The following is a 14693-nucleotide window of genomic DNA, read 5'->3' as shown; positions in this document are numbered from 1 at the left end:
CACAACAACAACCTAGGCGAAATGCCTACAAATTATTTGGAGCTATTCTGGAGAAACTAGTTTTAAGTTTGGAAACAAGAATTTTTACAACAGCAAAGAATGTTAGAACCAAGTTAGAATGTTTCAAATCGATTAGAATTTGCTAAGACGTTGAGAAGTAAAGAAGTTTAGTTTAAAAAAAAAGCGGAATGGCTTTGTTAATTTATTTGGTAATTTTGCTAACCATTGTTATATGGGCTATTCAAAGTTATCGCTCAAAGAAAAGCATGAGGGATGCTGTAAAAAATATAGGCGGTCCTTTTGCAGTACCCATACTGGGATGCATACACCTATTAGCGGAAATAAACCCTCAGAGTAAGAAAAAGGAATAAATTAAAAGTTTGATAAACACAATTCTTATATGTGTTTTCTCTTTAGATATCAAAGAGAAGGGTGAAGAAATATTTGATAAATACGGTCGTCTCTTGAAAATATGGGCCTTTAACCGCCTGCTCATTTGCAGCTCCGACGTTGAATTTAATGAGCAGGTATTTGCCAGTAATGTTCACATTTCCAAAGTGCAAATATATGGTGTTCTCCAGAACTGGTTGGGGCTGGGTCTTCTTTTGAGTGATGGCAAGAAGTGGCACTCAAGACGCAAGATCATTACACCAACATTCCATTTTAAGATTTTGGAACAATTTTTGGAGGTCTTCGATAGTCAATCAACTGTCCTGCTGGATTGTTTGGCCGAAAAGGCCGATGGCAAAAGTGTCGTGGATGTTTATCAATATATCAGTTTGTATACTTTGGATATAATTGCTGAGACGGCAATGGGTACCAAAGTCCATGCCCAGACGAATAAGACTATGGATTATACGACGGCCGTAAAAGAGTGAGTATGAAATTGTTGTGCAGATTTAAGTGAAAGTGATAAAGTTATAGTTATGTGGTGATGAACGGAATGCTTTCGCGGATTTTGCAAGCGAAATATAATAGAATTCTATTGCCTTTGGAGATGATCGCATAATATATAGGGGTTGAAATAGACCAAAAACAGAAAAAATTTCCTGATCACACAATTGAAGCCAATCAACATACATACCTGAGAAGAGAGTTAAGGACAGGGAAGAATTCTAGCATATTGGATGAGCATTGGATTATATTTAGCTGTGAAATGGACCACAACAACTAACAACACGACGGAGTGCGTAAATATGGGGCAAATGTCCCTGTTGAAAATGCTAAGGGTAATATCTGGGCAGTGCTCCGCTAAATAATTTCAAAAACGAAATCTTTCAAAATGGATTTGGACATAAAAGGGCTTTTAACATATTGTAGTGTTGTAGGGTATCTCATGGTCGGCCCCGCGCGTCTATAGCTTTTGCTTACTTGTTTCTTTTTAAATTTTATTGAATGAAAGCAAACAATGTCGGAAATAGCATCAAATTTTGGAATACGTTTACATTCGTTTGAATTGGTCACCTTTGGCACGAATTATGGTCTTCAAACGACCAATGAAACCGTCACACGCTGCCTAAATGTTGCTATGCGGTGTTTTGGCCCATTCCCGGCGAAGCGTTTGCTTGAGGCGATCGACACTTTGGTAATTTTTTGTGTCAACATTGCTTTCCTAAATTCTCCAGACACAATAGTCCTACGTATTGGTATCCGGAGATTTTGTAACCATTCTTGGGTGGCGCGTGCTGAGTGCGATGGTCCTGAGTCCTGTTGGAATGTCCAAGGTTTGCGTGCCAAAGGGTTTAATATTTTCACGATAATATTCGGCATTTATTCTGATTCCACGACCGATTAATACTAGCGGAGAATGACCATCGGCTGTTATGGCGGCCCACACTATCACCATGGCTGGCGCTTGAGTTCTGGTGGTCAACCGAAGGTGCACATTTTCAGCTGACCTCTTTGGCAAGTAAACGCGATAATTTTGATTGTTTACAAACTGCTGGAAAACGAATGATTTCTCATCGGAGGAAACCAAGTTCGGCAGTTCACCACTCTCGGCCAAGTGAAGCAACTCTTTAGCTCTTTGGAGTCTATTTTCTTTCTGTTGCGGTGTAAGTTCCTTCACTTTTTGGAATTTGAATTGCTCCACCCCAGCTTATTTTTAAATATTTTCCGAATGGAATATTGCGATATGTCCGGCTCACGAGCCATTTTTCGGTCATTGCGACGCGGGTTTCGATCAAGTCGCTTCTTTTAGAACCATTTCTGCTGATATTGCTGTTTTCTTCCGTCCACTTCCTTGACGTCGGGCTACGCTACCAGTATCGAGCGATGGTACGAGACACTAAAGATTTATGCACATTTAAATTATGGAGAGCTCTAACGATAGCCACTTGTGTTTTTTCAGCCGGAATATTTTTAATAAATCGCACACTTGAATTCCATCATGAATAACTTTTTTTCTGGAAAATTCTCATCAAAATGCTTTTGAAAGCTTGTAAACAATATAATGAGCTGTCACTGGAATAATTTTAACAGCTGTCGGACGAGTGGTTAGAAATGACCGCAGTCTGAAGGTTGCAGGTTTTTCATCTCACCCTGTACAGTGGTCCACTGTTTTGTATAACTCCTTATAAAGGAACGTTCTGATTACCGATTTATTGAATATCCTATCTAGACCTCCTATCTTTTCAAAAACATATATAGAAACTATATAAAAATTTGAACCGATTTCCACAAAATGTTATTAGTACCGGAAATCTTGTACAGAATTATGGCTTTGTGAGAATTAAATATCAAATAGCATTAAGCACTTATGCAGGAACTGTAACTATTATGTTTGTTCAAATGTTAATGCGAAATAAGTAAAAAGAACTTCCACCAATTTCAATTTGGTTCGTCTCTGGGCCATCCCAGTCTCAATCGGACGATGAACCTTAAAAGTTGTGTTTATTGTCCGATTAAGACAAACGTTGCACAGTCACGTAAATAATACATGGAATACAAAGAGCACTACAGGTCATACTCATTTGCATGTGTGACCAATAGCGTAGGGTATAAACAACACAGGGTCTATATTTGACCCAATATAGCAATATTTTTCCCGGCATCTATTAATAGAAACAATTTATCACTACCTTTAATTTTTTTACAAACTAATTTTACTGATGATTCTATATACAAACATTCCATCTATGACACAATATAGAATATTTAAATTTTAAATCGTCTAATATTCCAACAAACGCTCAGTAAGTTCAGAAAGTTTTTGTTATAAAATATTCATATCTGACCCGTTTCTATGCCTCTTTTAACATACTAATTTATGCCTACTCAATTAATTCAAATAACAAATTAAATAAAATGGTGTTCCAAATTTGATACCAACCAAAAACCATTTCGCATGGTATGCGATGGAACAACAAAGTTAAATGTATTTTAATACCAATGGCATACCATTTAAATATGGATTTTATTTTACGCAACATTTCAAATAACTCATTTAAAAGCCAATTTGCAAGTTGAGCACGTGGTCAAGAACGTTAGCTTAAACTTTTTAACGATTGCATAATTTAAAACTTATTCCTCAATAATTTTTTTATTCACAAAAATAAAAAACATTTGAAAAGAGTTTTGAAATTTATGTGAGGCAGAATATATTGATTTGACCATTTAAATTAATTCTGAATAACGATCTCACTTTTCCCAAGAATACTGTACGTCCATCTGCCAATGTATTTTTTTATAGCCTCAGCTACAGAGTGAGAAGATAAAACTTCAACCAGCTTCAGACTGCTGTCATTTCTAAGCCACTCGTCCGACAGCTATTAAAATTATTCCAGTGACTGCTCATTATATTGTTTACAAGAGTTCAAAAGCATTTTGGTGAGAATTTTCCGGAAAAAAGTTATTCGTGATGGAAGTCAAGCGTGATAGTGTGATTTCTTTATATTTGTCTGAAAAGCCACAAGTAGCTATGAGTAGAGCACTCCAGCATTTAAATGTGAATAAATCTTTTGTGTCTCGTACCATCGCTCGTTACCATATTACTGGTAGCGTAGCCCGACGTCAAGGAGGTGGACGGAAGAAAACGGCAACACCAGCAGAAATGGATCGAAAAGTAAAGAAGCGACTTGATCGAAACCCGCGTCGCAGTGGCCGAGAAATGGCGCGTTCGCTAAACATATTGCAATATTCCATTCGGCAAATATTGAAAAATGAGCTCGGGCCATTGAAATTCCAAAAAGTGCAAGAACTTACACCGCATATTTTGAGCTTAAGATCTCGTCACTTGGATAAAAAAGTTTTTTGAAATAGGAAATATTTTTAAAATAACTCCTGGGGAGAATATCCCAGACAAAAAACAAGGGAACTGATGAAGATTGGAGGCTCTTTCCGAAAACTAGGTATTCCCTGCCTTACCCCTTGGTAGACATTACGATCGTTCTCCGCTAATAAACAAACGTTGTTTTTATACAATAATGGGATTAAGCCTGACCATTTCGCAACAACATCTCTGTTAAAATCGAAAATATGCTGAATATAGCCGTTATATTGGAGTCTATGCGAAGACTTGGACATGCATAGGCAACTTTCGTCATAAGCCATTACAATATTAAAATATGCAACCTTGAATAAAAATCCTGTAAATAATGAAGCTAAAATCATCAAAAGCCGAATATATGAAAGTTACCGTTAAATCGGGACTATGCGAAGACCTGGACCTTCACTGACAATTTTCTATCACAGATTGTAGTAACTATTGGGAACTTCAAATAAAAAAAATCGTCAAAATACTGAATATAGGGAAATACTGATATATGGGGTCTATACGAAGACTTGGACCTGCATAGACAATTTCCTGTCATAGACTAAATGTCATTGAAAAGTGTGGCTACAATCATCAAAATGCCGAATATCGCGGGAACCGTTATATGGGGGTTATACGATATCGTAGACCGATATAACCCATTTTCGAACTTTATCTGCCTGCAGACAAAAGACTGATCTGTGCCAAATTTTAGCTTCCTATCTTTATTCATTTTGACTCTAGCTTGATTACAACCGACGGACAGGGTTAAATCGTCTTAGAATTTTAAGCTGATCAAGAATATATATACTTTGTTATGTCTAAAATTATTATTTCGATTTTCGGTATTTTGAAGGGTTCTGCCACAATTTCCAACCAAATCAACTGAAACGTTACATTTGGGGTTCTTGGTAGGTCTGTTCTCTTTTTAAAAACAAATGTTCGCTACACATCCACTAATTGCTATAGCCCCATATAACGGTACCTGCCAACTTTCGGAATTTTGAAGGTTTCTACCAAAATTTCCAACAAAATTAGATGAAATTTTACTATTAGAGTTCTCGGTAGGTCTGTTCTCTCTTTGCAAAAAAAGTTTGATTAGGGTCCACAAATTGGTATAGCCCCCATATAATGGTATCTCCTTTACTTTGATAAACATAGTGGTGGAGGATATAAGAGAAAGGCTTTCTTCTCGCTGATTTTAACGTTGTCTCCTTGGACGAAATTTGAGTTTTTATACCCTACAGCACTATGTGTTGGGGTATTATAAGTTTGATTGGGCCAAAAATTATGTAACACCTCGAAATATTGGTCTCCAAAATAGGAAACTATACTATGGATCTTCCTATCTCGCCGAGCTGAATCGATCTAGCTATGTATGTCCGTCCGTCCTTCTGTTCATGTTAATTTGTAATAACATTACAGGTCGAAATTATGGTCCGATCCTCACGAAATTTTGCATGGAAGTGGGGTGGGGGTCAGAATAGAAGCCTATTGTTTTTGGAGATGGTGGCAAGATATTTGGGTTGAATTGGGCCAAAAAAAGAAAATATTTCCGACTTTTCTCTATAGGCCACAATTATGAACCAATCGACGCATGGAGTTAAAGTTCAGCGCTGGGCAGAAGCTAACCAATTTGGATGTTAATCGGACAATATTTAGCGGTTAAAATAAACCATAACTTTTTGTCAAAAAAAAAAATACGAACATTTCCACGAAACTGCGAATATTTTTGATAAAGGCCAAATCACAAATACATTAAAAGGTCACTTCTGACCATTACAGTGATGCTAACAACCAAGATATCGGGTATGTAGCAAATTATTTACAATATATATGTAAAAGAAATTGATCTTAGTTATTCTCCTTATAAGTCAAGATCCGTTGGACAGATTTTCATAACTCTCGTCAATTGGGAATGGTCTCTTGCCAGATATGGATAACATCTAAGAAAATCGCATAAAAATGCGCCAATAAAAATGTGAATATTATTTGTTACTTTTTTTTTCATTTTTTGTCATATTTTTTATCGCATGAGATTTAATTTAACTTACAATTTTGAATTGTAATTTTTCTAAGGTTTTTCTACAACCTGCAACACAATTTGTTGAGGGTATTATATACAGGTCGCAATTATCGTGCGATGCTCACGAAATTTTGCATGGGCCAGGGTTGAAGATGTAGGAGTTCAAATGGAGCAAAAAATTAAAAAAATCCTGATTTTCCAGTCGTTCTATAGGTCACAATTAATATTTGTTTTGAATACCTAACAACACGAAGGAGTGCGTAAATATTCTGGGTGGGGCTCTACGACATCATATCAACAACTAAATATCTTCCAAAATGGATTTGGACATAAGAGGCCTATCAACATATTGTAGTGTTGTAGGGTATCACATGGTCGGACCCGCATGCTTACTTGTTATCGCATACGATTTTTATACCCTACACCACATAGTGGTAAGGGTATTATGTCTTTGTGCATTTGTTTGTAACATGAAGAAGGAAGCGAGATAGACCCATAGTTACTTTTGAGGATCTCCATAGAATCAATTTCTGAGTTGATTTATGCACGTCAATCCGTCCGTCTGTCCATGTATTCTTGTGAACAAAATGCAGGTCGCATTTATTATCCGATTGAGATGAAATTTTGCACATATCCAAGGACAAACCCTATTGAAATTGGAGATAATCGGTAAAAATTTAGATATAGCTCCCATATATATCTTTGTCCGATTTGCCTTTTATTGTGCACCAAACGTGTAATATAGTATAGAATTTTGCACATACAACCAAATTAGGCCTGAAAATAAGTATGCCAAATTTTATCGAAATCGGGTCAGATATAGCTATAGCTCCCATATATATTGTTCATCCGATTTGTTATTTTTGTCCTCCGCAGCTGTAATTTGCACTCTGTAACAACAATATTTGGGGAAATATATCAAATGCAGCTCAGAAATACCTTTGCTAAATTTTATCAAGATCGGTTCAGATTTGGATGTAGCTCCCATATATAACTTCGTCCGATTTACCATTTATTGTGCACCAAACGTCTAATATTTGTTCAAATGGGATGGAATTTGGCATATACGACCGAATTCAGCCAAATTTGAAGATCGGTTCAGATATAGTTATAGCTCCCATATATACTGTTCATCCGATTTGTTATATTTGTTGCCCACAGCCGTAATATGCACTCCGTAACAACGATATTCAGGGAAATATATCAAATACAGCTCAGAAATATATTTGCCAAATTTTATCGAGATCGGTTCAGATTTGGATGTAGTTCCTATATATATTTTTATCCGATTTCAAATTATCGTGCGATGCTCACGAAATTTTGCATGGGGCCAGGGTTACATTAAGGAGGGTACATTAGGGTACCTTAAGGAGTTCAAATGAGCAAAAAATTAAAAAAATTCCTGATTTTCCAGTCGCTCTACAGGTCACAATTAATATTTGTTTTGAATACCTAACAACACAATGGAGTGCGTAAATATTCTGGGTGGGGCTCTACGACATCACATCAACAACTAAATATCTTCTAAAATGGATTTGGCCATATTGTAGTGTTGTAGGGTATCACATGGTCGGACCCGCACGACCATAGCTTTTTATACCCTCCACCATACTATGGAGGGTATATTATCTTTGTCATTCCGTTTGTAACTACTCGAAATACTCATGTCAGGCCCAACAAAGTATATATATTCTTGATCAGCGTAAAATTCTAAGTCGATTTAGCGATGTCCGTCTGTCTGTCTGTCTGTTGTAATCACGCTATCTTTCGAACGAATTGAGATAGAAGGCTAAAATTTTGCACACATGTTTATTTTTTCAGTTGGCAGGTTAAGTTCGTAAATGGGCCATGTAGGTCCAAGAAATCATATAGCCCCCATATAACGGTACCTCCGAATATTCGGTATTTTGATGATGTTAGCGACATTAATCACCGGATTTTTTTTTTCAATTTCGTATTTGAAGTTCGAAATTGATACCACAACCTAAGACAGAAAATTGTCTGTGCAGCCCCCATATAACGGTACCTCTCGATATTCGGTTTTTTGATGATTTTAGCGACATTATTCAACGGAATTGTTTCAAATTTGGTATTTGAAGTTCGAAATGGATACTACAGCCTAAGACAGAAAATTGTCTATGCAGGTCCACGTCTGCGTATAGCCCCCGTATAACGGTACCTCCCTATATTCGGTATTTTGATGAATTAAGGTATAATACTCCTCGAAATTGATTGAAATGTCGTATTTGAAGTTCGTAATGGATGCTACAGCCTATGACAGAAAATTGTCTATGCTGGTCCAGGTTTTCGCACAGCTCCGATATAACAGTACCTCCCTATTTACGATATTTTGAAGATTTTAGCTACATTATTCCGAATTTGAATTTGACACCAATATAAAGGTTATATTCGGTATTTTTAAAATTTTAGCAGAAACAAAGAATTTGTTAAGCATTTTATTTCCAAATTCGTTCCAAATGGAGTTTGGCCCGGCCAAACTTACTGCTTTTTTACTTGTTCTTACTTGTTATCGCATACCATTTTTTCAATTTAACTTACAATTTTCATTTTCTAAAGTTTTTTTACACCCTACAACATTATGTATATTATGGTCCCAATTGTCGCCCGATCGCCAGTTACCCTACCTCGATGCAAAGTTTCGCGATAAGAATAGTAGCCTATTGTTGTGAAGATGTATATTTAGGTGTTCAAATGGACCAAAAAAAATTGTCCTAATTTTGCAGTCGCTGTACAGTTCACAATTAAAAACCAATCGACAAAAAAATTTACATGAGGTTAGAATTAGGGACAGGGTAGATGTCGAGCATTTCACGACTATAGGCTTACTTACTTGTTTAATTTTTGTAGGTGGGTGTAATGGAGATACAAAGACAGTGAGTCAATATATTCAGATTCGCAAAATTGATTGATCCTTTGTGGGGGAAACAGTAGAAGAAATGGGAATACAGTCTTCCATTTGAATATAACGTAATTCGATAAAGATATTACGATGTTTGAAAATTGAGGGAATTCACATTTAGTCTCAATGGGTACATAACTTCAATACAAATCTTTTTGTGTCTGTTGATAAATGTATCTAATTTATATCTAATCTATATTATTCCATTAGAATGACAGATCTGGTGAGTTGGCGCGTGCTACGTCTGCATCTGAACAGCGACTTGCTTTTCACAATTCTACATCCATTTAAGAAGATGCGTCAAAATCAGCTAATAAAAATTTTGCATAATTTCACCAAGAATGTCATTGAAGAAAGGCGCGCCTTTTTGGAGAAAAAGTTAAAACACGATTCGGACAACCTGATGGATATAAATGATGTGGGCTCGAAAAAACGATGTGGCCTTCTAGATGTTTTGCTACAATCGACGGTGGAGGGTCAACCATTGTCTGATGAAGACATTCGTGAGGAAGTCGATACATTTATGTTTGAGGGACATGATACGACGGCCTCAGCATTGAGTTTCTTATTGCATCTTCTCTCCAGAGACGAACGAGTTCAGAATAAACTATTAGCTGAAGTTCGTGAGGCCTATGGATATAAAGAAATCACAGAACCTTTTACACTGATGAATTTGAATGAACTGAAATATTTGGATTGCGTTATCAAGGAGGGTCTGCGGCTGTTTCCATCTGTTCCCATTATCGGACGTTCCATTAAGGAAGATTTTAAATACAGTAAGTAGTGATAATTTGGTTTTTCATTTTCAATATCTTCTTACCCTTTTTTCTGGAATTTTCTTTGTGTTTAGAACACTCGAAATATGGCGAAGGTGTTATACCCAAGGGAACAGAGTTGATAGTATCTTTGATTGCTACCTTGCGGAATCCAGAACGTTTTGATAATCCCCATGATTTTATACCCGAACGTCATGAGAATTCCGATGGACGCAACAATTTGGGAGCAAGTGCTTTCAGTGCTGGCGCTAGAAATTGTATTGGTCAGAAATTTGCTTTGTATGTCATGAAAATTACCATGGTAAAACTAATTCACAAATATGAATTTTTACCATTGGGTGAACCAATACGACCCATTGTAACAATTGTTATTCGATCTGAGAATGGCATGCAGTTGGGTTTGAGAGAACGTGTTGCTTAGGTTTAAGAAATGTAAACATATATATATTATTTTATATTTAGGCTTTGTTGTGTTTTTAGTGAAAATAAAAATGATTCGTTTATAATTCGTATATCCTTTTTACTTTTGCATTGTTCATCTTCATTTAGTTTTAAATTAAAAAATTGTAACTGTAGACTGTTAGTTTTTGTAGTAAAAACTACTTCCATAGGTTCTTGTTGCCATAAATCATCCAAATACCTAATATCGGTGATAAGATTATATGAGAGCTAGTTCTACGCTGATCAAGAATTTATACATTTTACTATGGGGACAATGGTATGTTTTTGAGGCAATAAGTCACAGGAACGAGGTAGACTTTCCAAAGTTAATTTTTCGATGCTGGTCATGATGAAAACAATATATCTACCAAATTTCATCCGAATCGGCAAGAATATAGATATGGCTTCCCTATATATTCCCCTCATTTTTTTTTTTTTTGTTTTTTTTGGAGATGATACATCAACCGTGATATTTTTGTCTAATTAGGTTTTGTCTTGGATCATTCGATGAAATTCCGTCAAGATTAAATTAATGTATCATATTGTCGGCCCAGCCTGACTTTTATTTTTTCCATACTCGTTAAAATATGTATATGACTCTGCCTTAATTCAAAAATACCTGTACAGGGTGAGATAAAAAACTGCAACAAAGTCAAACGTTATATTTTTACATTTTTTCAATTATATTGAATGAAACCAAAAATATCGGAAATAGCGTCAAATTTTAGAATAAGTTAAGATTTGTTCGAATTGGTCACCTTTGGCACGAATTATAGCCTTCAAACGGCAAATTAAACCGTCACACGCTTCCCGGTGAAGCGCTTGCTTGAGATGATTGACACTTTGGTATTGTTTAGTGCCAACCTTGCTTTCCAAAATACTCCAGACACAATAGTCCAACGGATTGGTATCCGGAGATTTTAGTGGCCATTGTGCACTGGAAATGAAACGAGGAACCTTATTTTGCAACCATTCTTGGTTGGCGCGTGCTGAGTGCGATGGTGCTGAGTCCTGTTGGAATGTCCAAGGTCTGCGGTCAAAATGTTTGCGTGTCCAAGGCATTTATTCTGATGACACGATCGATTAATACGAGCGGAGAGCGACCATCGACTGTTATGGCGGCCCACACCATCACCATGGCCGGCGCTTAGGTTATGGTGGCCAACCGAGGGTGCACTTTTTCAGCTGACCTCTTTGGCAAGTAAACACGATCATTTGTTTACAAGCATTTTTCTTTCAGTGCACTGTTGGAAGAGTGGATTAGAAATGACAGCAGTCTGAAGTTGGTTACAGTTTTTTCATCTCACCCTGTATGTCTGGCAATATTTGTAAATATCGGTTCAGATTGAAATATAACTCCATATGTATTTTCTTTCGATTTCAATTTTATTGAACGCCATATGTGAAATATTCTTCCAAATGGCATGTATCTCGACACATCCGGCCGAATTGAGCTAAAAAAGTTCTTTAAATCATAACATATTTGGTACAAGATATCAGATATGGGCGCAGAAATACCTATGCCAAATTTTATGAATTTATCCTGGAAGCAAATACGACATTCGTTGAAACTCGGTTCCCATCTATCTATTGCTCAGATATACATTTTTTAATACAATCCTTCTGGTAGTCATTTTGTGACCTCTATAGCAACGTTATGTGGTGCAAAAAGAACAAATGCCTCTGTAAAATTTGGTTGAAGTCGATTCGGAGTTGGATATACATCTTGTATATTACCTCGCTCTGATTCCAGTTATAACTGCTCTAATAAACACCATAAACGCATTCAAAAAAGGTTCATAAGTGGTATGATCTACTTCACATAACTTCCCAATGTAAATATGCATAGTGGTGTAAGGTATCATAAAGTCGGCCCCGCCCGCCTTTATACCTATATACACGGTTTGACAAACATATTTAATCAAAACTTCTTCACTTATTATTCAAGTTTTTCCTTTTTCGGAACGAATGAAATCTATCGAGGATGATATTAGTAAAACCATTGCCCACTGGATCCACACCAAATGATCCCGTCCTAATTTATTTCAACGTCTCCTCCTGTAAACCCTAGAAACCAACAGTGACTTCAGTATAAAGTTTCAGAATATCAGTTATATCCCTTCATCCAATACTAAATTTAGTAACATTTATTGCGCATATCCGAAACAATTTACATCTCTCCATGCTAGACACCAACAGTGATCTAAAATATTCGAACAAGTATTTAGAGGACGCAAATCACAAACATAGATGCCACAGTATTTCTCATATCAAATTTCAAAATTTTATTGTTATCCCTTCACCTAATACCAAATATACACATTTCCAAAACCATCTCTTTATCACAAACATATCACCAACAGGGACCTTAATACAAAATTTCAAAAGTCCAGCTTTATACGTACATCCTAAACCAAACTGTTCCAACTCCAAAACCACCTTTATATATCAAACTTAATTTCCAATCTTGATTCTCATTTCATGCTTTGTTTGTTCACATAATACCAAAGTTTATTACCGGATGTTTATTACCATTTTAAATCTTTTGGTGACCTTGAAGTTTGAATTTCTATAAACCCTTTGCTACATCTATCCTGCACTCCATCGGCAATTCTCATTCCAAATTTCAGAATTGTAGCTTATTACAGTATAAAGTATTAAATTGTCATAACATTTTTCGTACCCATTTAGTATGTACTTTCAAAAACCCAGCCTTATCACACGCCTTCGCACCAAGGCTGACCCTCGTGTCAAATTTCAAGGTTCACCCTATCGTCAATATGGTCCGATATCGACCTAGGTTTAGGGTAATCTGAAGCTGCAAATTTTTGCAAATCATCTCAAAATATTTAGGCATGGTTTTGCAGTCACTTTACAGGTCACAATTATAGAACAATCGCCATCGAATTTTGTATGGTCACGTGGCTTTTACCAAAAACATATACATATTACACGTTTGGAAAAATTTTTAAGTAGTTAAATTATGTATCCAAAAATTATAAATTAAATTAAATTATTTTTTCATTTCAGTCTGAAGGGCAGAAAAATTACGGCAAATTGTAGTGGTGTAGGGTATCACATATTCTGGTTCGCCTGTAAGCATATATTTTCTTACTTGTCAATCTATCGATTATTTTAATGTGTTTTTATTTGTCATTCCGTTTGCAACACCTCGAAATATACATTTTAGACCCGGCCCCGATATTCAGAATTTTGATGATTTTAGCGGCATTATTCACCGGAATTGTTTCAAATTTGGTATTTGAAGTTGGTAACATATACTATAGCCTAAGACAGAAAATTGTCTGTGCAGGTCCACGCCTTCGTATAGCCCCCATATAACGGTACCTCCCGATATTTGGTATTTGTGTGTATAGGTCCACTTTTATGTATAGGCGGGTACCTCCCGATATTGAGTATTATGACGATTTTTACAAAATTTTTCCAAGGATTTGTCTAAAAATTGGTATTTGTAGTTCGAAATGGGTCTAGCTCCGGTGGTGCAATATGGTAAAAGAGGTTCACGTTTTAATATTTGATGATAATTTTTGCTACATTTAACGATTTAACGATAGCCAGACCCTAGGTCTCTTTGGACCAAATCCGTTTCAGAACATTTGGAGTCGATCTACCGATATCCGTCCGTCCGTCCGTCTGTCTGGCTGGCTGGTGCGCACGATAACTCTCGAAGGGAGTGCCTGATTTGACCCAAACTTGGTACATCGCAATATTTTTGTCAAACTTAGATCGAGTTCGGCGATGGGCAATATCGATCCACTCCTTCTGGTACCTCCCCCACAAAATGTCAAAATTTTCAAAGAAAATAATGTATTGCACCGAAAGAGAAAGGTTTGTCCGATATTCCTCGAACTTTGCGAATCCTAATATCAGTTCTAGGTCAGGTGCGAAAATGGACAATATCGGTCCCATCCATCAGGGACCTCCCCCACAAAGGGTCAAAATTTTGAATAATTACAACTCTTATGAAATGTGATGTAAGAGTCCGATAGTCTTCAAATTTCACACATCGCAATAATTTTATTAGCACAAGGTCTGGTGAGCAAATGGAATGTATCGGTCCACTCCTTCTGGTACCTCTCCTACAAAGTGTCGAAATTTTGAATACCCATGAAGATCATAAAACGCCAAATTAAGATCCAATTCCATTTAGACTTGGCACATTTCAATATTTCTATCAACACAAGATCTGTTATAAAGGTGGTATAGATCGAACCATTTCTTCTGGTACCTCCCCTATACATAGGGTTCAAGATTTTG

The 14693-nt window shown here is 36.4% G+C and overlaps 1 protein-coding gene across 1 annotated transcript; it reads left to right on the top strand.

Moving 5' to 3' along the window:
- Window positions 1–266: 266 nt before the first annotated feature.
- Window positions 267–10416, top strand: LOC101895863 (cytochrome P450 4d8-like). Its single transcript, XM_059126992.1, has 4 exons — window positions 267–354; window positions 418–874; window positions 9409–9974; window positions 10049–10416. The coding sequence occupies exons 1-4, from the start codon at window positions 267–269 to the stop codon at window positions 10393–10395; spliced, it is 1458 nt and encodes a 485-aa protein (XP_058982975.1). The 3' UTR covers window positions 10396–10416.
- Window positions 10417–14693: the final 4277 nt, after the last annotated feature.

The sequence above is a fragment of the Musca domestica genome, unplaced genomic scaffold (assembly GCF_030504385.1).
Source record: "Musca domestica strain aabys unplaced genomic scaffold, Musca_domestica.polishedcontigs.V.1.1 42, whole genome shotgun sequence".
Taxonomy (NCBI): Eukaryota; Metazoa; Arthropoda; class Insecta; order Diptera; family Muscidae; genus Musca; species Musca domestica.
This window is presented reverse-complemented; position numbering and strand designations above follow the sequence as displayed.